This window comes from Brachionichthys hirsutus, chromosome 1 (genome assembly GCF_040956055.1).
Source record: "Brachionichthys hirsutus isolate HB-005 chromosome 1, CSIRO-AGI_Bhir_v1, whole genome shotgun sequence".
Classification (NCBI taxonomy): Eukaryota; Metazoa; Chordata; class Actinopteri; order Lophiiformes; family Brachionichthyidae; genus Brachionichthys; species Brachionichthys hirsutus.
The window spans coordinates 14,572,816-14,593,796 of record NC_090897.1 but is presented as its reverse complement, the minus strand read 5'-3'; the positions used below and the strand labels follow the sequence as shown (position 1 = coordinate 14,593,796).

At 40.3% G+C, this 20,981-nt stretch overlaps 1 protein-coding gene across 1 annotated transcript in view; it reads right to left on the bottom strand.

Annotated features, from left to right (window-relative positions):
- cdh8 (cadherin 8) overlaps window positions 1-20,981 on the bottom strand; it is a 94,892-nt gene that overhangs the window by 14,202 nt on the left and 59,709 nt on the right. Inside the window, exons 3-6 of the mRNA XM_068741867.1 lie at window positions 17,169-17,288; window positions 10,625-10,792; window positions 10,193-10,380; window positions 2,089-2,336 (exon numbers count right to left, since the gene is read on the bottom strand). Of these exons, the coding sequence (XP_068597968.1) occupies window positions 2,089-2,336; window positions 10,193-10,380; window positions 10,625-10,792; window positions 17,169-17,288 (724 nt within the window). The remainder of the gene's footprint in view (window positions 1-2,088; window positions 2,337-10,192; window positions 10,381-10,624; window positions 10,793-17,168; window positions 17,289-20,981) is intronic.

Sequence of the window (20,981 nt, the reverse complement as noted above, 5' to 3'; positions counted from 1 at the left end):
TACTGGAATAGCTCGACATACGAGTGTTCCGAGACACGAGCAAACCTGCATGTAAAATTTTCACGAGCAATTTCCAGATGTTGACACTCAGTTCAGGTATTCACCACCTTCCGTACTCGTCTCCTGCACGTCTCCCGTGTTGTGTTGCCATTATTGACGTCAACTATAAAGTTGATAGTTCTGACCCCCCCGCCTCCTCTCCTCTCTATATTGCATGTTGTGTTTTTAGATGGCTGGAACAGATTAAATAAATAAACAACAATGAACTTTTAAAAATGCCACTTTTCTGATGTTTGACAGACCAAAAGATGAGTTGTTCAATCTGGAAAAAAGGTTAATCAATAATGACTTGTTTTCTTCAGGCCTGTATATTTTATCGAGGCTGCAGACTTCTGTCAGGTATCTTATCTGAAAGGACAAAAGTCTTCCACATTGTGATTATTTTATCAGCCCAAAGCGTAAAGTTTCCCACTAATAGAAACCCCAGCAGCGAGTAAAATCAAATGGCTCGGTGAGGGTGATCCATCACATTTAGCCCTCCGCCCACAATGACAATAGTTTGTTTCATCGCATCCACTGCAAAGAAAATGCTTGTCATCTGTGATAGATCACACCCATCTTGAATATCTACGGGGGGGGGGGGGATAAAACTGTGCAATTTGAGTTGAAAGAAAATGACACTGTGATTGAATTGTTAAGAACAAGTGCATACATTGTTGCACTTATTACTGATTCCAGCAATCAGTCCCTTTTCGTGACTTGGCAGCATTTATTCGCCCCTGCAGACGGGGCGAATAAAACTGAACGTTGGAAAAAGAGCTGCATTAACATTTTGAACAGCTTTTGAGAGTCTTTTCAAAAGGCTCGACTCTGCTTTTCTTATATGACAGCGCTTTTCTCCTCTTTGGACTAACAGTCTTGAACAAAGAGCCATTCATCGCAAAATTGTACATTTGGTAATTAAAAGCATAATAAATATGGCGAGTGCAAGTGAATGACCTCAAGATGAATAGAAAAGAGAGCAAGAAATAGACTGAAAAAAAGACAAATGACCCGGTGCATGAAATGACAGCTTCGGACTCAGTTAGCACGGCGTTCTCTAAACATGTAACATGTGCCAAGACCGGATGCTAACAACATCAAGTCAGCAGGGTTCTGCCATTTACAGCCACAGTCATTCATTATTTAGCACGTTTTTTATCGAATGATGATGCATTGAGGAAGGCAAATAACAGGGAAGTACACAAGATAACGAGATACTAATATCATAACAGGGTGCATTTTTAACAAGTCACTGGACTAAAGATGTTAAAAGATGCACTGGCATGTTGTCTTTGTCTATTTCACTCCAATGCACTCAGGAAACAGACATATCAGCCATACGATGTGAAAATAAGGACAGAGAGGCAAGAGCTATATCATTATATTTGAAATACACTTTTTACTAAGAGAGCAGTGACAAAAAAAGAAAAAGCTCAGGGGTCAATTCCTCCTGGCAGTCTCATCACGAAACACGACGATGCCATATATAGAAGGGACCGGCGCCGTCGTCTCAGCCGAGCTATGGAACCCTGTCTGCTCTCTGCTCACAATGCAATTACACAACCTGTTGAATGTTGTCCCAGGAACGTGGCGAGCAAGCCGCTGGAGAATTAATGAAATGCCACGATTGGAAGAGAGAAATTGCCTGTATAACCTCTCTTCAAGGTGCCCTTGTGGTATTTCCCAGAATGAGTCTCTCAAGAGGAGAATATAGCTCAACCGGTCATGCAGCGAATAACAAAGCTGTGCTGCTTTACACTCATAATCTACTTTTCTTTGTACATCTGTGGAAACGAGGGCAATCACTGACTTGCTTCCTTGCTGCCAATGGTAGCGCCAGAGTTCCCAAAGGTCACGGGCACCGAGATTTAATTGCATTCCTCAGTGTCAACCTTTTTTTTTTTTTATTAAAGCAACTCATTATAGACTGAAAAGGCTAATTTGCTAAACCTATTCTCCACTTCTTGACGCTGCACTAAAAAGCTTTTTCCAAGTTTTATTACAGCACTGCTCTGTTCGGTCAAACGCAAACGGTGAAGTCTTTACCTGACGACGCTCCCAAGAGAGTCCGGATCCCTGGCGGTGACCGTCCCGATGACTGTGTTGATGGGGGCATTTTCATTCACTTCTAGCGAGTACGCTGGTTTGGAAAAAACCGGAGGCTCATCGGAATCTTCGACCACGATCTTGACTGTCGCCGTGTCCTTGAAGGGCCCGCCGCTGCTTGGCTCAGAGCGTATGTTGGTGGCTTCAACTTTCAGGGTGTAGGCTTTCTTGCTCTCGTAGTCTAAAGGCTGTTCAGGGGAGCAGAGAGAGAAGTGGTCACCTTGACTTGGCTGAGAAGCGACAAAGTCGGATAGTTGAAACAGTGCGAGTGATCAACAGCAGGGACGGTGGAATGAAAGATGGATATCAAACCCAAGCTTGCCCTATACTAGCATAGGCCACACGACGAGGTGGCTTGGGTTCCCATTCTCTTTGATCAGTGTGTCTTTTCAGTCTAATTGTTTGCTGGAGACTCATTTTAAACTCCCCAACAATAAGCAGGAGCAGTCAAACGTTGAGACACATATTCACGATGAATCCAAACTGCATAAAGTTAATATAGTCATTCTGTGTAATGAGTACTTTTGATTACTCCCAAATGCTGCTAAAAGTGTTTGTACATTTATTTAAATAAAACAGTTGCCGAAAAACAGCTTTCGCATGAAAATGAGGGTTTGCTTGTGATGGTGTTGCTTTATTCAGCTGCATGCATATTTGACTTTGCTTCAATTCATTATGATTATTTAGTCTTTATTTAGCAGGTATGTCCCTTTGAGATCAAAGAGCCTTTTCACCTGGCCAGCTGATGAAGAAGAACATAAAAAAAAAAGTTAAAATCACACGTTAACATCTCCTCCGCTCGGACAGTTTTTGGATGTAAGAACTGCCACACATCGAGTCCCTAGAGGTGCTGCAAGAGGGGACTGTGTTATCCCACTAAGGAAAAGCAAATTTGGTCAGTCTGCCTTTTCCTTTAAAGCGGCACATGAGTGGAATTCCATCCCAGTGACGGTCAGAAATCAAGAGATCTGTAATGTGTTTAAATTTAAACCATTTAAGGAATGGCTCATTAGCACACAGTTGTGTCACCACTGAAAGAAACTGCTGTTTTATTTGTTGTTGTTTATCGTCACCTGTTGTTTTATGGTTTTAGTTGTTTTATAAATTTTACGTTATTAGACATTATGTTTTACAGGTACTTGAAATTGTTTTATTTGATATTGCTTTTAATTATGTGGTTATTTTATATCTGTATTTTATTTCATATGTGTGTATATATTGGGGGGGCTTGGAATCTGTCCAGGGACAACAGATGTAAAATAGCCTTTTGGCTAATTCTGGCACATTTACAGAAATGTTTATTAATGTGCGCTGTCCCTGTTAAATAAACGAATAAATAAATAAAATAAATAAATAAAATAAAACATGCATCAAAAATACTGACACAATCAGTGAAAATGTCAGCACGTCAAAACTCTGAAGTTAAAGTTTAATTTGCAAATTGTTTCAATTAGCTTAATGCCGACAACCTAAAAAGTTACGCAAGAACATAATTCAGGAGGATTTTTGCTGATAATGATTTTTTAGATGATAAATCTGTGACTGAGGATGTCTGCTAATCTTCACAGTGAGGAATTTGCATTTAAAATGTTGTGAATTAATTAATTATTTTCAAATGAAATAAAGACTCCTGGTTTTAGCTCATCACCCTCATTGCACTTGGGAATCAGGAAAAGTTTCCATACATGGTGTCTGAATTAAGAAAGATCATCTTGCTGGAGGCATGCAAGTAGGCATTGTGGCATTCATCCTATCATTCCTGGGCTCCAGCTGGATCTGGGCTCTAAAGTCCAAACTGAGGACTATTTAATGATGTCATCATAATAATGTTTAAATATCTGCAATCACAAATTAGATAAAGACATGAGTTGCATTTTCTGTTCTGGAGAGTCATGTCTACGGTATCCCTCTTCAACAGCAAGCACAAATTATTGAATCAGCAATTGATTTGAAATCAATATAATTATGGCTTTCTGTGTTGCACAACCCTGAAGTATTTTCCAAACCTTTATCGCCATAAAATAGCGCGCATCTCCCTGCTAATGGTCTCAGTGACAGCAGGTAATTAGAGCTTTCATACTGCTATCACGTAGAATAAATGCGATCAGATTCTTGTTCAAGTCGGCGAACAAATTAGAGAATTAGAAAGATTCTGTGCAGGACATTCACAAAATGTTTTAACCTGTGATCCAGTGTTTCCTTTGCAGATGGCATGTCATTCATATTTAAAAGAAACGAGAGAGCCACACTTTTACTCTGTCTGTACCTCTGAGGACATTCCAGACTTCGAATCACCTCTGGTTGCCCTTATGCTAGTAAAATAATGGGATCAAATCTCTTCCGCGCTTCATAACCAGGATTTATAGGGAAATCAAAAGTGGGTCTCGCTACTTGAGGGGATAGAAACTGGCTTGAGGAGAGGGGAGGACCGAGGAGAGGGATATTAACAAAACGAGAAACGGATTCTGTTTGAGGAGGAGGGCGGGAGAGGCGTCCCTGAGGCCACGCAAGGTCAGTCCTGAGAGCTGTGGGAGCAGAGAGGTTGGCTATGAGAAGGGGGTTCTGAGGATCCTGGCTGTTAGACAGGGGCAGATGGGGGGGACATGGGAGGATACTCAGGACTTTGACTTCCAGACTCTTATATTCCTGGCATCAGCGCACTAGTAGCCAGACTTGTCTCTCCAAGCCCCACTCTTCAACGGAGAAGCTATTTGGAACACAATTCATTAGTAACCTCCCTACCTACCCCCCCCCCCCCCCCCCCCCCCCATTCCTTCCCTGTCTCTGCTTCACTTTCTCTGGTCTTGCAGTCTGCGCTAATAGAACATACTATGTGGCTGGATCCCAAGCCGATGCATTAAAGAGCAAGACGATGGGATGGATAATTTGATAATGATGATGATGGAAGATTTACATTTCGAAAAGGGACAACCTTTTGTGTAATTTTTGTTGTTGTTATAGTTAGTGAATGTGAAGTTAATTCACGCTTACGTCTGAATATTCTAATGTCATGCTTTCCACCAGAAAATAACATTCATTAACCAAACAATGGCATTACATTCTAGAAATCCTACAAAATGCATCACCTCAGGAAAATGATGCAGAGAGACATTCCGGTGGGATAAACTGTAAACACAACATTGAAATGCTGTCATTATTCTGTTAGGATAAGTGTGTCTGAAAAGCATGTCTCTGAAACCCCGCAGAGGCAGCGCGGCACAAGCCTCCACTCGGAGGCTGAACAAGCACGAATGCATGCCGGTCATGAAACCTCAACTCTAAAAGGTATCTTGCGTTTTTCAATTGAACATAATCGACCTTGTAGCTGCTGCAAATGTACCAACATGCATACTAATTAATACCAGTGGGTACTTGGTCGAAGCACTTTGTGCATTTATTGACAGTTGAAATAATCATATCAAAAAATCTGAACATAAGAACAAACACAAAGCCAGAATGAGTGACTGGTGCCAGGCGCCAGTCACTCATTCTGGCTTTGTGTTCGTTCTTATGTTCAGATTTTCAATCCTTGTGTTTTGGCCACAAAGAGCAACAGTCAGTCGTTTTATCACTGGTTATATAAAATTACAGTCAGTATTTTTTTGAGAGCAATTCACTTGCAGCTCATTTTGCTTTGCATGTAATTTTCGTCTTGTTAAATTTGCCTAAATATCAATATCAGTTATCATTTATTATGTTAGTAAAAAAAAGAAAGAAGAAAAAAGCATATTTCTGTGTAATATTAAATGAGCCAAAAAACTAGATATATTTTGTTTTTTGATATGATTATTTCAACTGTCAATAAATGCACAAAGTGCTTCGCCCAAGGACCCTCTGGTATTAATTAGTATGCATGTTGGTACATTTGCAGCAGCTACAAGGTCGATTATGTTCAATTGAAAAACACAAGATACCTTTTAGAGTTGAGGTTTCATGACCGGCATGAATTCGTGCTTGTTCAGCCTTTAAAGAAAAACGGCTGGATGTTTTGTTGAATTTCTAAATATGGGACAGCAGACTTTACATTCAGCAACAAAGAAGTACTGTATTCTGTTAGCTTCAAATCAGTATGTGGACACAGGCCACTTAAAGACTTCAAAGTTCAGCGCTGGCTGCAGGGGTGAAAGCTTAACATCCCACTAGTGTCCTTTGACAAGCCTGGGGGCGAGCAGATAAAGAGCTTAAAACCCAAACAGCAAAGAATCTCTCCCCTGCTTAGATCAATGTGTTTTAACCTTGCCGCAAAGGATGTTCAAATTCTGAATTCTGTGTTAGATGTTTAGCTTATAGACTTGTGCAGCTGTTGACGGGGGCGGGGGCGGGGGGGGGGGGGGGGGGGTTGTGTTGGCCAGCAGGTTGTGTTGGTGAAAGCGCCTCCACTAAATCTTCTCTCAATTCACCCTGGTTGGAGGATGACACTGGGGCTGAGGCAGAAAAAAAGAGTTGCTGCTTTCGACTCATCTCAATTTGAAATGTCATCTGAATGGATGCAAAGACGGTGAGTGTGCAGACGTCTTGGTGGTTTCGCAGCACGTCCATCTTGTTTAGTGATGTAAGCAAGACCTCAGAGAGAGAGAGCTGAGTAGGTACGGAAGAGTGAAGCTCTCTCCCAGACAGGGAAGCTGTCTGGGAGCTATTTTGACATTTGTTTTGTGAACATGGTAGTCCTGGGCAGATTGTCCCAGCTTTCATTCTCTTTGCATGCACGCCATTGTTCACACTGGGGACAAAAACACCATATGTCCTTGCGGTAATGTCAATTTACGCCCAAATGCTTTGGTTTCTCTACTACTACGTCTTCTTCCCCGCCTGGGTAAGTGTGTAGCGCGGCAGTCGCTCAACTCCGACTGAAGAAATGGCCGAACGGAGAAGAAGCCACTCGGGGACCTATTTTAGCTCCACAAACAGCCAAGATGCGACTTGAAGTATTTGTGGAAAAACAGTGAGGGGTTGTCGCAACACAACAAACCTTGTGAAACACCTCAAACAATACCCCAACCCAGAATACGAGGCCTTTAAGGTGAGCCGGGCTACAGAGGAGGGGGTGCACTGCGACAGGTGCTGCTGCTGTATAGGGCGAAACAAACATCCCTCGCTGAGTCCTTCGGTGCTGCAGGCAGGAACTATTCAGGTACAGAGGGAGCTTGAAGCAGCGCTTGATTCTGCACTGATGGAGTTGTTCATAAATAATATGGTTAGAAAATAAACTAACTAAATTAATAAATGCTTCAACAAATAGCTGCATGACTTCAGTTTGGAGTGATACTGTAACATGCATCACTGTGATAATCTAGGATAATCTCACACACGCCAAAAAGCCTAGATTTGGCCACGTTTCCTGCAGAAGTGAATATAATGTATAAAATGTAGGTATTGACAATCTTGCGCAATTTTTGTGCCATTTGTGTATTTAAATATTTTACTGGCAATTTCAATCTGTCACCCAGAATTATAAAACAGCAGGTGTTTGTACCCCCTTGTTTTAGGTGGTTGAATCTACATCAGATGAAGCATTATGAAGTTATGTTTTGAAATGCAATACTTGTTTTACCACATACAGCTGCTGGTCATATAATTAGAATATCATGAAAAAGTTGATTTATGACAATAATGCCATTCAGAAAGTGAAACTTGTACATTATATTCATTCATTACACACAGACTCAAATGTTAATTTCTTTACATTTTGATGATTAGAACTGACAAACCAATGACATTCCAAAATTCAGTGTCTCAGAAAATCCGAATATTGTGCAAAGGTTCAATATTGAAGACACTCTAATCAGCTAATTCACTCAAAACACCTGCAAAGGCCTTTAAATGCTCTCTCAGTCTCATTCTGTAGGCTACACAATCATGGGGAGGACTGCTGACTTGACAGTTGTCCAAAAGACGACCATTGACACCTTGCACAAGGAGGACAAAGACACAAAAGGTCATTGCTGGCTGTCCACAGCGCTCGGTGTCCAAGCACATTAACAGAGAGGAGAAGGGAAGGAAAAGATGTGGTAGAGAAAAGAGTGTACGAGCAAGAGGGACAACCGCAGCCTGGAGAGGACTGTGAAACAAAGCCTCACGGACCGGTACCGGTCCGTGAGGCTTTGTTACCGGGCCGCACAGAAAGAATAACTAATTTATACAATTTCCGTTGTATCAATTATTAGTGTCTAAATGTGTTTTTGTGTTTTATTTTGAAAAACGACCGGATTTTCTCCAACGTAACATTCACCTCTTGATACCTTGCTAAAAAAACAATTAATAATAATAAAAGAAAACATCTTTGGAGAGCTTCTTTAATCAGGAGAAAAGTCCAACTGACGAAGAAGAGGAGGTGACGACCTCCAAGAAGATAAACCAGGATTAAAAAACAAGAATGTGGAATTTATGAAACAAAAAACATGACAATGAAGGATATAAGTAATTATTGGGAACACAATTACGCAAACTTGCCTGAACTTGACCCCATAAAAAATCTATGGGGTATTTGTGAAGAGGAAGATACGATACGCCAGATCCAACAATGCAGACAACCTGAAGGCCACCATCAGAGCACAGAGAACAGTGCCACGGACCGAGCGACTCCATGCCACGCCGCATTGCTGCAGTCAGTCAGGGAAAAGGAGCCCCAACTAAGTACTGAGTAAGTGATGTACATGCTCGTACTCTTCCTGTTCATACTTTTCAGTTGGCCAACATTTCTAAAAATCTCTTTTTATATAAGTAATACTCTGATTTTCTGAGATTCTGAATTTGGGATTTTCATTAGTTGTCAGTTATAATCATGAAAATTAAAAGGGAATAAACATTTGAAATATATCAGTCTGTTTAATGAATGAATATGATTCAAGTGTCACTTTTTGAATAGCATTACTGAAATAATCTACTTTTTCATAATATTCTAATTATATGACCCCGCATATATATATATATATCCCATCATACACTGATACGTTTGCCTTGAGGTTAGAGATTCAGATTTTGTGATGAGAATGGCGCTCACTTTTGCTTTCCCCAAGAAAATGCACCTGGGACTTTATTTTGTTCATGTGATTGCTCCAGCTAGTTTTCCCTTTAGCAAGACAATTAGCCAGTAACTACTTCAGTGACGTTACTTCGAGCCAAGCCGTTCGAGACTACACCTCTCACATGTGGATGCAACCGAACAACAGGTAAATCCAGGCTACCCATCTGCTCTCATGGCGGTGGCAATGTGTGCATCAACAAAACTGAATTTAATCCAAGTCAGAATGAGAGCCAAGCCAATTTACAATATGTGGCAATTTGCCCTGAGCTCAGACAGTGACAGCTAAATCGGAATGGGACTGCAGTGTGGAAATAATAGTATCTTAAAAATGAAATTGAAACCTTAGTTCCTGCAGGATTCCTACACCAGCTTGGATGTCCATTCACAAGTCTAGCCAGAAAATTATACTTCATGCACAAAACATGACAATAATGATATTGGGATTCATAGTTTTTCTTTCAATAAATGCATTAAATGTTTTCGAGATTATATTGAGATTTCACCTATCCATTAAAAATACGTGCAGATTTTTGTTTTTCCTGTTCACAAAAAATACACTGCAAAATTAATTTGACGCATGTGTGTGGTTGCTTCAAGGGGCCCATTGCAATAGGGTGTAAATAACATTTTGTTGTGTGCTTGCAGTGTAACAATGACAAGAATAAAACTTTCTTTCTCGATGATTCACAGAATTGATCGAATTTGCAGCACAGTGGGTGGTGCTGTCGCCTCACACCACGAACGACCCGGTATCAAGTCTACTATTCTGTGTGGAATTTGTCTTTTTCTGTCCAGATTCTCCGTCTCCCTCCCACTACCAGACCCCCAGCCCTGTGGCCCTGTGATGATGCGATGAACTGGTGGCTTGTTCAGGGTGAACCCTGCCTCCTGCCCTTAGACTGCTGGGATAGGCTCCAGCACGACCCGCGACCTGGATTTCGGATAGGAAAAGGGAAGTGTTTGTGTGAGTGTGAGAGTGTATGGGCTGTGTGCGTTTGGCCCTGCAATGCCAGGCCTCACCTTTGTCAGCCGTAGAATCCCCCCTTGTGTCTGGGCATCGGTAACGATCTCAAACATGCCTTGATCATCTCCCTCCACAATGGCGTACGTTGACTTTGCATTCTCGCCGATGTCTCTATCGTTTGCTTTAATCTTTCCCCCGATTTGTCCGATTGGCAGGACCTCAGGAATCTCAAACTCATACAAACCTGGGGAGGAATAGACACAAACATAAAGTTAACCTCATTAAAAAAGAATTATGAGGTGATTAAAGCAGTGCATCTTCATTACAGCGGTTAGATACATTAGTTTCGGAGCAACCTGCGTGATGAAATTGCCTAAATTAATATGTTGATTTTTTTCAAAATTACTGTGTTAGCAATCCGGAAGACAGTAGAATTTTCTCTATCTCCTAATTTGATTTGGGATGCTTCGAATCGTGAAGTTACTCACTTTTGGAAAACTTTGGTGGATTGTCGTTGATGTCCGTTAGAGTGACGGTGACAGTCGTCGTCCCAGACAAGCCCCCCATGTGACCCCCCATGTCCTTTGCCTGAATCACCACCAGGTACTCCTCTCTCATCTCCCGATCCATCCCATGAAGAGCAACTTTTATCGTCGCTGGAGGTGGAAGCAGATCATAACACATTAATGCAATTATAAACATGACTGATATGCTCTGCACATCATAAATGATATTCATGCGGGCATGCATGGGCAGACACAGGGTCAATCTCATGTAACCTTCATGCCCACCTAACTCTTACTAGTTCCAACTATGGATTTATGAAATAATGACTCTGAGCCGAGCAGAGGTGAAGCTTTCTATGCGGGTTTGTACTCACATAAACGCAGCGTGCTTTTGTGAGCATAACCGAGCCAATCCCAGGCCTGAGACGCCGCTGTTTGTGTTTGAATGAGTTGTTCCGCCGTCTGCTGTCATTTGTGTTCTGATTGAGTGTGAAATATGCAGTCTGTCTTGTATAATCTTGAATATTGTACGCAGAATGGACTTTATTGACTCTGCCACAGCTCTGAATATAAAACGGGCTCAGCACCGGCATATGCGGATAATCCACTCAGGAAACAGAGGCCTGCAGGATCATCAAATGAATATAAACCCCCTCATGAAAGCGGGATTTTGGCATGACACCCTGCCTTGCTTCTGAGCTGCCTCAGACAATGACACTACAGTATGCTTGCCTTTGATGGGACCTGTAGGAGGGGCTCCGCTGTTGTCTGCGCTTGCATTTTGAGATATGCAGCACTGTCACGGGTTCAGCTCTGCTTTCAGAGGTCACACACTGCACCGATGATCTAAACAACTAAAGGATATGGCCAGCATGCACTGGATATTACAAATAATACAGCTATATATCCTTGTCAGCGAGGCCGGATCAGAGTAAGGGGCTTGTGGTTAAGATCATTTTCATCAGTTGGAATCTTATCAAATGCAGCAAATATTTATTTTAATGCTTTGTCACATTATTAATGGTTTTCCAAAATTCAAAGATTGCATGTTTCTCTTTGAGTTATTCTCTAACCTCAGTAAATTATTACATAATGACAAAGAAAGTAATTAAATCAAGAAAAAGTAATTTTTCTTGATTTAAATATATTATTTCCATTTTGTTCCATTTGACGATGCTCAATTTGTGATTATTTATCATCTTTGTTAGTTGCATACTGTAGCTATGAATGAATGAATACAATTGTCCAATAACATTTAGTTTAAAAGAAATAGATGAATAAATGTCTTCCTTTAAAAAAGTTATAAATGGAGACACACACAAGAATCCGCAGTATATTTAAATCACAATTAACAAGGCCTCATGCGACTAATACATGAAAGCAAGTCCAGTCCACACACACAGAAAGGCAGTGAAGGAGCGTTACATCATCAAAATGGTATTATGTTATTTGTAAAGCATCTTCCATACAAGAAAAATAATACTAAATGAAAACAGAAAAAAAAGGAAAATTAAAGTATAAAAAACATAAAAATGCTGTAGAATATAATAAAGATGAACATAGACTTAACAGATAAGTAAGCATAGTATATCTGTCATTAAATCACACACATTTTGTATGTGGTGTAGTTGCACGTTTCATGAGTTTGGAAGGGAACAACTACAATCTGAAGGAAATGAGACGTGTTTTATCTTTAAAATATATATTCAGTGGATTATCTTAAAGGTCTGGTTCATAAATGATGAAAGCTGCATCCCCACAATGATACAGCTGCAGCGTCCATCGATGTGAAAATGAATCGTTTCATATGTTTTTAAAAGGATATAAGATGGACTGATTTAAGCACCTATTCTGACTAACATTAACAACAAATGCCTCCAATAAATAAATAAAGAGCAGCACAAACAAGTTGTTGGTTCTCCCTCTTCCACAAACACAAAAATATTTCAAGCATTCTGTTTGGAGAAATCAACACTATGTTGATTAGTGTTAATTATTCAAATCAATTCCTAATCACTGAAATGGGAGGATAGACAAACACTCATTTCCATAGATATTTGCTCAACTTCTTTTTTTTCCCACCAACCATGAACCAAGTGATGAATTGGGGCATGTGGTTTATTTATTAATCTAATGATTTTCATTTCTGATACGTCGTCGTACGTGTCAAACGCATTCTAATGGTTGTTTGCCTCTCACCTTTCATTTTACATTAGCATTCGTTAAAACATCTGGCTCACTTGAATGAGCCATCTGCATGTGCTCCGCAGCCCCACAAAGCATGAATGCTAATCCTGAAATTGTCCATTCAGCGCAGCTCTGAATCGACGTTCCAGCTGAAGGTGCTTAGAAACTGCATGTGATGCCTAAAGTCAGAAAGACTGAGGCCAGTTTGTTGCCTTGTTCAAATTATGTGCATACATTTGACAGCTTCCTCTTCTTTTTTTTTAAGCTTGTTTATTGTGTGCAAGTTTTCCAAATTGTGAGCCGTCGATTTCCATCTCATTTTTTATTAATGTCATTTCAGCGTTATGTAATCACAGAGCTCACAAACACATGTTCAAAAGTCAACTGGAAAAAAAGCAATTAAAGATCCAATCTGGAGTCTGTTTTTGCGATAACTTTACGCATGAAGACACTGCTGGAGATTTTGGCATGTGAAAGGGAGAAGTAATTATTATCGTTATAATATTGAATTCACGATGCAGTGATATGAGCGCCGGCCCATTTACCATTTCGGATGCCCAATCAGCTAATGGAAACAGGAAACTCAGTGTTGCCCAGCCGCGCTCGTATGAATTTCATCATTGTGTAGTTGTAATAATGAACCATGCTGCATAACTGATGATTTGATGTCCAACCAGGAAAATCATTCATTTATAATAGCCCGCTAATGAGGTCACACATGTAGTCTGTCCTTCCTGCACCCAGACAGGTTTAAGCTCTGGTCCTAAGTGTCAATACTAAACTAGGGGCTATATTATACGTTTATACTACAGCGTCATTCAGAGATGTTTCAACATTTAGACAGAGAGTTCATGTATTATGCAGCTGTCAGTCCTCTGTAAATAATACTGTGCCTATCAGTGGAGTTTTTTTTTTTAAATATCGGGTTGTAAAAGTAAAAAATAAGCAACACAATACACTGTAAAAGCGCCTAAAAGGTTTTTGATTTTCCAATACCCTGACAGATGATTGAGCCAGAGAACAAAGTTCAGTCAGCAATCAAGGTGTATTTATTCAACTGTGCACACACACAGATGCCTTTTCCCAGCTGCATATTCACATTCTCAGCCTGCCCAGGATCCTTCCAGGCTAACAGGTGGATGTGTCCATTATTAGCCACAACCCTGCATGTGATTCTGCATGTTTTGCATGCCTATCCCAGCAGTCAACGGGCGAGAAGCGGGGTACACCCTGGACAAGCCGCCAGTTAATCGCAAGGCCACACATAGACAGATGATCATTCACACACACACACACACACCCTCACACTTATGGACAATTAAGTGTATCCATTTTGCCTAAGTTGCATGTTTTTGTGGTGGGAGGAAGCCGGAGAACCCGGAGAGAACCTCCCGCCCAGCGTTCCATTTGTGATGCCATTAACTGTCTGCCAAGCTTTACAAAGATTTGTTTGAGATCAAAATGTTATCTCATTAAAAGGATCACGAGTCACTGATAGAGTGTGCAGATCTTAATATGGCTTCACTTATCAGCTGCGTGCACGCGTCTCTCTTTGTTTATCTCATTCCATCTTCTCCTTGCCACGTCGCTCTGCACTACTTTATGATTTCATTAAAGTTATCCACTCTAAATCTTTGCAGTTGTGCCGCTGGTATTTATAACACATTTCTGCCCCAGCGAACTGCTGGTGCTTTGAAACATGTGTGAGCAGCTGTAAAGAGAAAGGGGTAGACGGGGAGTGAGTCTGGGAGGCTGAGTTAAAAGCATCCTCATGCGGAGATCATCTAGAAGCATTTTGTAAAGCAGATGGGCTGAGTTACCTGCAGTCCTGATGTTGTTGTTGTTGTTGTTGTTACAAAATGTGCTGAAAACCAACAATGGAGGCCCAGCATTTAGTGCATAATTTGCAAATGTTGTCCCTGCAGATACATAATGATGTTGACATTTACATAGAAGTTAACGACACACTTGCATTTGCCATGTGGCTACTTTGTAAGTGGCTTTTATTGTACGACTAAAGACTGCTGCGCGATCAAGAGTCCCCGCATGCTAGAAGTTGTGACGCCTGCCGGCAACGCATTGAGGGCTCGTCCTTAATGTCTTTCTTGAAATCAGGTGTCACCAATTAGTGTCGCATCTGGACTACAGGAGACTTTTAAACAGACAACAAAATAAAGATAATTAATTTGTTAAGCTCAGTACAGCTAGAACAACAACTTTACTCATTCTCCTTTGAGAATGCCTGGTTTTGTTGTAAATCTTTGGTGGTGAGATCAAATTCAGAGATGATGAGTTCATTGTGCAATTTATTGTATTTTTTCATTATTTTTTGTTTCATAAAAAGCACAAACAAATAACCAAAGTATTGGTAATTGAATAGAATTTTTTTTAATCGATTAAGTTTATTTCAAACAAACATAAATGAGATAAAACAAACCATTCTCAGAAAAAAACAACAATAAATAAAAAAACAAGAAACAAATACATACTACTTAAAAGAGTACTCCATTCGAAAAGGAGCAGGACGAAGGGAAAAAAAAATATTTAACCCTGCCCCGTGTCACTATGAAATTATCTTATGTAATCAAATATCTTTACTATAAGTACATGTGTATAAATATAAATAAATATATATATATATATATATATATGTGCATATACACACATACATACATACACTCACACAAGAACATGCACATATTATCCATACATACATACGTCCAGCTCATACATCGGGAAAGTAGAGAAACCTATCAGAAGGCAGATTTATTGGAAGAGCCTTTATTTCCCCGGTGACAGCTCTGCCACCCTAACTTCGACAACATCAATTCCTTTAACCCGATAAATATTAATGATTAGCATGAATGTATTTGTTGTCTGCTTTTGAACTGATAGTGCTAGAATGATGACCCTGCTCCCTAAATGGCTGCTAATTTAGAGCCTCCGTTGATCTACAGCAGAAGGTGCATGCATCGGGATGAGTTTACCAAGTAGCTCAGACTTCAAAGAAAACAAGGAAAAACGTATTTAAACATTCAAACATTCCTGTTATTGTGAAAACGTTTATTAGAATTCATAACACTGCATAATAATAATCCATGCCACTGTTGATCTCGCTCATGTTCTCATCGCCTCCGCTAAGGAGGTTGTTTTTGCCGCCGTTGGTTTGTCTCTTTGCCTGTTAGCACTTGCAGTCAATGGAGCTTGAAAATTCGTTCCTCAATATCTTGTTTGATTATTGACTGATGTTTACAGAATTTATAAATTCCATATCGTACCACTGAATTTGACCCGGATCGGATCCGAATTGCGGATAATGTTGCGATCCGGGTTTTCCCACTTACAGTGGAACCTCGGTTGTCGAACGGCTCAGTTGTTGAACAACTCGGTATTCGACCCCCCAAAAAATGGAGTTTAAAATGCCTTGGAAGTCGAACAGATTTTCGGAGTTCGAATTCACAAGTGGAGCCGAGGCAAACCAAACCACAAGTGAACGAAGGCGGAGTCGACCTGCCATAGAAGGTCGACTTTGTGAGCATGGTGTTTTTTTTTACTGTTTACACTTGTATGTGTTATATGTTGTCTAGATACACGACGTACACCCCTGTTGTCTTAGGTCCACACTGTCACCTGCCCTGACAGGAATTTCAGGGACATAAAAAAAAAAAAAATCCATTCGTTTACAAATTGTAATTTTTTTTCAGTGAAAGATAACTAAGTCTTCACATTGCCTCTTCTAGCTTACTATGAATATCTCAAAATGTCATCACTTACATTATGAAAAAAGAGAAACACTGTGATATTGTTGTATACTACTTAGATATTGAGTTACTGTGAAAATATTTTGTATTGTATCTTAGTCCCGTTAAGGGCGTGGCATTCATTCATTGCATTCTGTAATACGCTGCGCTCTCCATTGGTTTGACAGACAAAGGATTTGCACACTGTATTAATAGTTGGAATTAAATTTAATGAAGCAACGTTTCAATCTCGCACAGATCTTTGTCAGCCTTTGTCAGGCAAACAATGATAATAGCACAAAGAGCGCTGCCAGCTCAATGGAGGTGCCGTCCTTCTGTTGCGCCATGTTTTAAAGTCGTAACGGACACACTGAGCTGCTGTGTTGTTGCATGTGTAGTGCTTAAATGTTATTTATAGTACAGAGAAGCATCTGATCAAATGTGTCAAAAAGGCTCCGAGATTTCCTTCAGTCTTTTCTTATCTGACTTGTCTTCTGAACAGATTTATTGCACAGGAGCCCTGACATTGTTCTTGGCCATGGAACAATGATGAAGCTTGAGATTTTAAAAGACAAAAAAAATAAAAAATATGCACTCACCAGAATTTGGATCTATGGAGAAATACGGCTGTCCGTCCAATATACTGTAGACGAGTCTTGCGCTGTTCCCATACACAGGATCATCAGCATCTGTAGCCGTTACCCTGGTAACTGCGGCGCCTGTGGGCCAGAAAGCCAGACTTAGAAGTATACTTCTATAGGCAATCAATGCCACAGAGCAGTGAACTGACATTTGGCACTGAGCCGAATGAGAATCAGAATGAGACCATTCAAGCCTCTATGGGGTTGATTTGATCACAAATCAGAATCAGATATTCTTCATCACTGCTACTCACGCTGAAAAATCAGCAACACACATCCATTTTTTTAGTCCATATATTTCTTTTTATTACTTTTACAAATGTCAATATTTTAAAAAGAAACACAAATGATCTCAAAATAAAATAAAATAAAAACACTATAAGTACAAATCACCAAACAATAATAATAACTTAAGATGCACAAGGAACTTAACACATGGATATTAACAAGTGCAATTTTGTTAATATGAATAGAATCATAGTTCTTGCAATTTGCATCACAATTAAACATTCAATAACATGTTAAAACTTTGAATGGTGTCACACAAATTGCTGGTTAATGATGTCTGAAGAGAAACCTGCGAACTGAACAGTCAGTTTATAAGCTGTACAGCACAGTGAGACACATGAGTGAAAATGACATTCAAATATAATTTAAGACAAATTTGGTCTTTCTCTGCAGCAGCAAAATAATAAATACCTGTCTTTGACTCCTACATCCCTCAGAACAATTGAATAATTTAACCGTTTGGTGCTCAAGTTCATATCCATAGTGATATGAAAGAGAACCGTGATATCTGAACAAGCATGTCCAATCACCAATAAACTATATCACATACTGCGCTGCCACATGCCCTTAATTCATCTTCCAATCACGCACAAACAGCTCTGGCATCAAAGTGTCAATTACTTGAGGCCAATGTGACACGACTTCGGATGAAATAATGTGCAATGAGTTCAACTGAGCAAACCAGTTTATGTCAGGGTTGATTAGTCGTTTAGCCTCTGGTGACGTTAGCTGCTGCTGGACATGTTAGCTTGTGCGCAAATCAAAATGACAGTGATGGATGTGCCACATCCATCGCAGCGTGCCGCCGTCATGATGGGCATCACATCATTATACCTTCACATGGTTTCCCCAACTACCGGTTGTAAAGAGCTGCAGACCGCGAAAAGTAACGCCGCTAAAAATTGCTCCGTTGAGGATGATTGAATATTGACAACTTTATGCTTCTAACCCTTGAATTAAACTTAAAACTTAAAATTCAAAGAAAACATTCCACCTTCTAAGAAGAGTTTTTCCAATTAAATGCAACATGTTTTTTTTTATAATGTTGTGCCATCAAAAACACAATTAGCAATTAGCTTCACAACACTCAACGTAGCAGACATATGATTGTTTTCCTTCTTCTACAAGCTACGTGTACCTTGTAGAAAATGTGTGCAAAGAATTTCATTGTGTTACATCTGCTAAGTCCTCAAGGAAACAGATTAGCTGCAATTCAATCCACCGTTAAGATATCTTTTACACAATATCAAGAGAAAAGCAACGCACACCAAGTCAATATTAGAGCAATTAAACATGCACATTTTAATGCATAGTGGCTTGGTGTCACAGCTTGAGGCCGGCCTATGCTTTTCCCTGAATTAACTCATGTCTTCCAGATCATCTGTCAGCAATCAGATCATTCCAGTCACCTGTGCTCTCATGCTCACCTGCAGCTAATCTGTCATCAGCCCGGACACTACATATACTCAGCTCTGACACCACACCCTTGCCAGATTGTTTAGTGACGTGATCCTATTTTTCAGCACTCTCCCTGACCCTGCCTGGTAACTTCGAGAGACGTCCCACGGCGCAGGAGGCACATGTCCTGTAACCCGTACCCGGGTCTGTCCACTGCAGACCCGGGTACGAAGATTAGTGAGCGCTTCGGCTTCGTCTCCTTGTTTGAGCGATTTGACTTTAAATATGAAAAACGGGTTGCGTCAAAACATCACAGACCTTCTACAAACGTTCTACACTGTCTAATAGGCAAATCAGACGTCTGTATTCTATTGCCATTTTATAATTTACTCGCTCTGCAAGCACCAAAAAAAAAACAAATAAACTCTTGGATGCTCCTTTGTTAGTAAGTAACGGATAATATCCTACAAGCAGGACTTAATGGACGATGCCAAGGCAGTTATCCTCCGCTGTGTGCTGGATGGTCGAGTTGCCTCTGCAGACTCCATTAATTCCTGATTATAGACAGCTCAAAGGACATTATTCTGCTCATACCATACCATGGCCACTCGCCAAAGAAAAATGTGTCAATTTCTATGTCATGTGTTTGCAAACAAAATGTAAAGTTTTTCATAAGAACTGAGGATTAGAAAAAAAATACAACAGCTGTTACCGATTTATTTGCTTTCTTTGCAATTTGAATGTCCGATGCTCTCTTTACACATGACTTGGCAACATGATCTATTTCCTGTCGCTCGCCTAACAGAGCATTAAGCTAAGCCATCGACAACAACAACAGGTTACAAAGCATTTGAAATATTGTCCTTTGTCTCTGTCTCATTGAAAGCTGAACTGAAATTTTAAAATTTGCATTGATTCATTCATTCAACGAAGGAATGTATTTACGTAACTCTGTATTTTGCATCAATCTAACATCTCACCAAAGACAAATAAAATGTACTCTATTAACAGCTCGTGGTGTTCAATGCCTTGCTCAACACCATCTTGGTAGCATTCAGTTGGTGAACTGGCGCCTTTACAGCTAACAGTTAACAATCCACAATTTAGTCCACGCTGGACTTGAACTGGCTGCCTTCTAAACTGAGCTACCAGCGACCGAGATTACAGACTTTGAATCTGCAGGATTCCACCTCACATCTGGTCCTGCTGTTCTGCGACCCGACACATGTTGCCCCCTCCAAACCGAGATTCTTCCAAATGCACATTATGATCCAGTTCTCGCCATAGTGGTGAAACGTCCTAAGTTTTCCATGTTAGGCCTTTTCATTCTGATGGGCCTATTACTAGTATTATGAGCATTACCATGCCAGTGCATTAGTTTTATATATCTATATTTATATCGATGGTGCTGTAAACTATAATTCAGTTCCTTCTAGGGTTCCCTTCCATTTTATGTGTGCATCGCCTTTGTAATATTTTGGCCCTGCAGTTCAACCTGAGCCTGACACCGAACTATTGTGCAAGCACAAGTTCATCTAACCTGCTCGACATTCGTAAGGAGCCGTGGGAGTACTTTCTTTTATTTTATTTTTTTGTATCTCCAAAACAAACCACTCCAGCGTTAGCGCTGGTTAAAAGGGCAGATGGTAAAAAAATAAATAAATAATGAAAGCACGAAAGAAGAAAAAAACACTCGAAAGATGTTGTTTTTCAAATCGATTTGATGCAGTTTTTGAACTTATCTTTGTCTTTTTGATGCCAGTTAAACGTGTCAACCATTGATTTATGGTTGCCGCTGCGCTTGTGTTCCTGCTACAGCAAAACAAAGCGAAAGCCACCTTTGCACTCTAACTGGAAGAGCCGTTTCACAAGTGCAGCCCAATTATTTCACATTGAGAGTGCTGCAAGTGGTCCTCTGAGACAGATGTGTTGCAGCAATTCATATCTTATGATGACCCATGCTGTTGTGTTGCCCAAGCATACCTTGTAAATGTTATACAGCTAGTTACACCCCGTGCCTTTGCAGTGTTTAGATCACAGCAGATTAATGAGCTCGCTCTCTCGCTCTCTCTCTGTGCTGCTGCT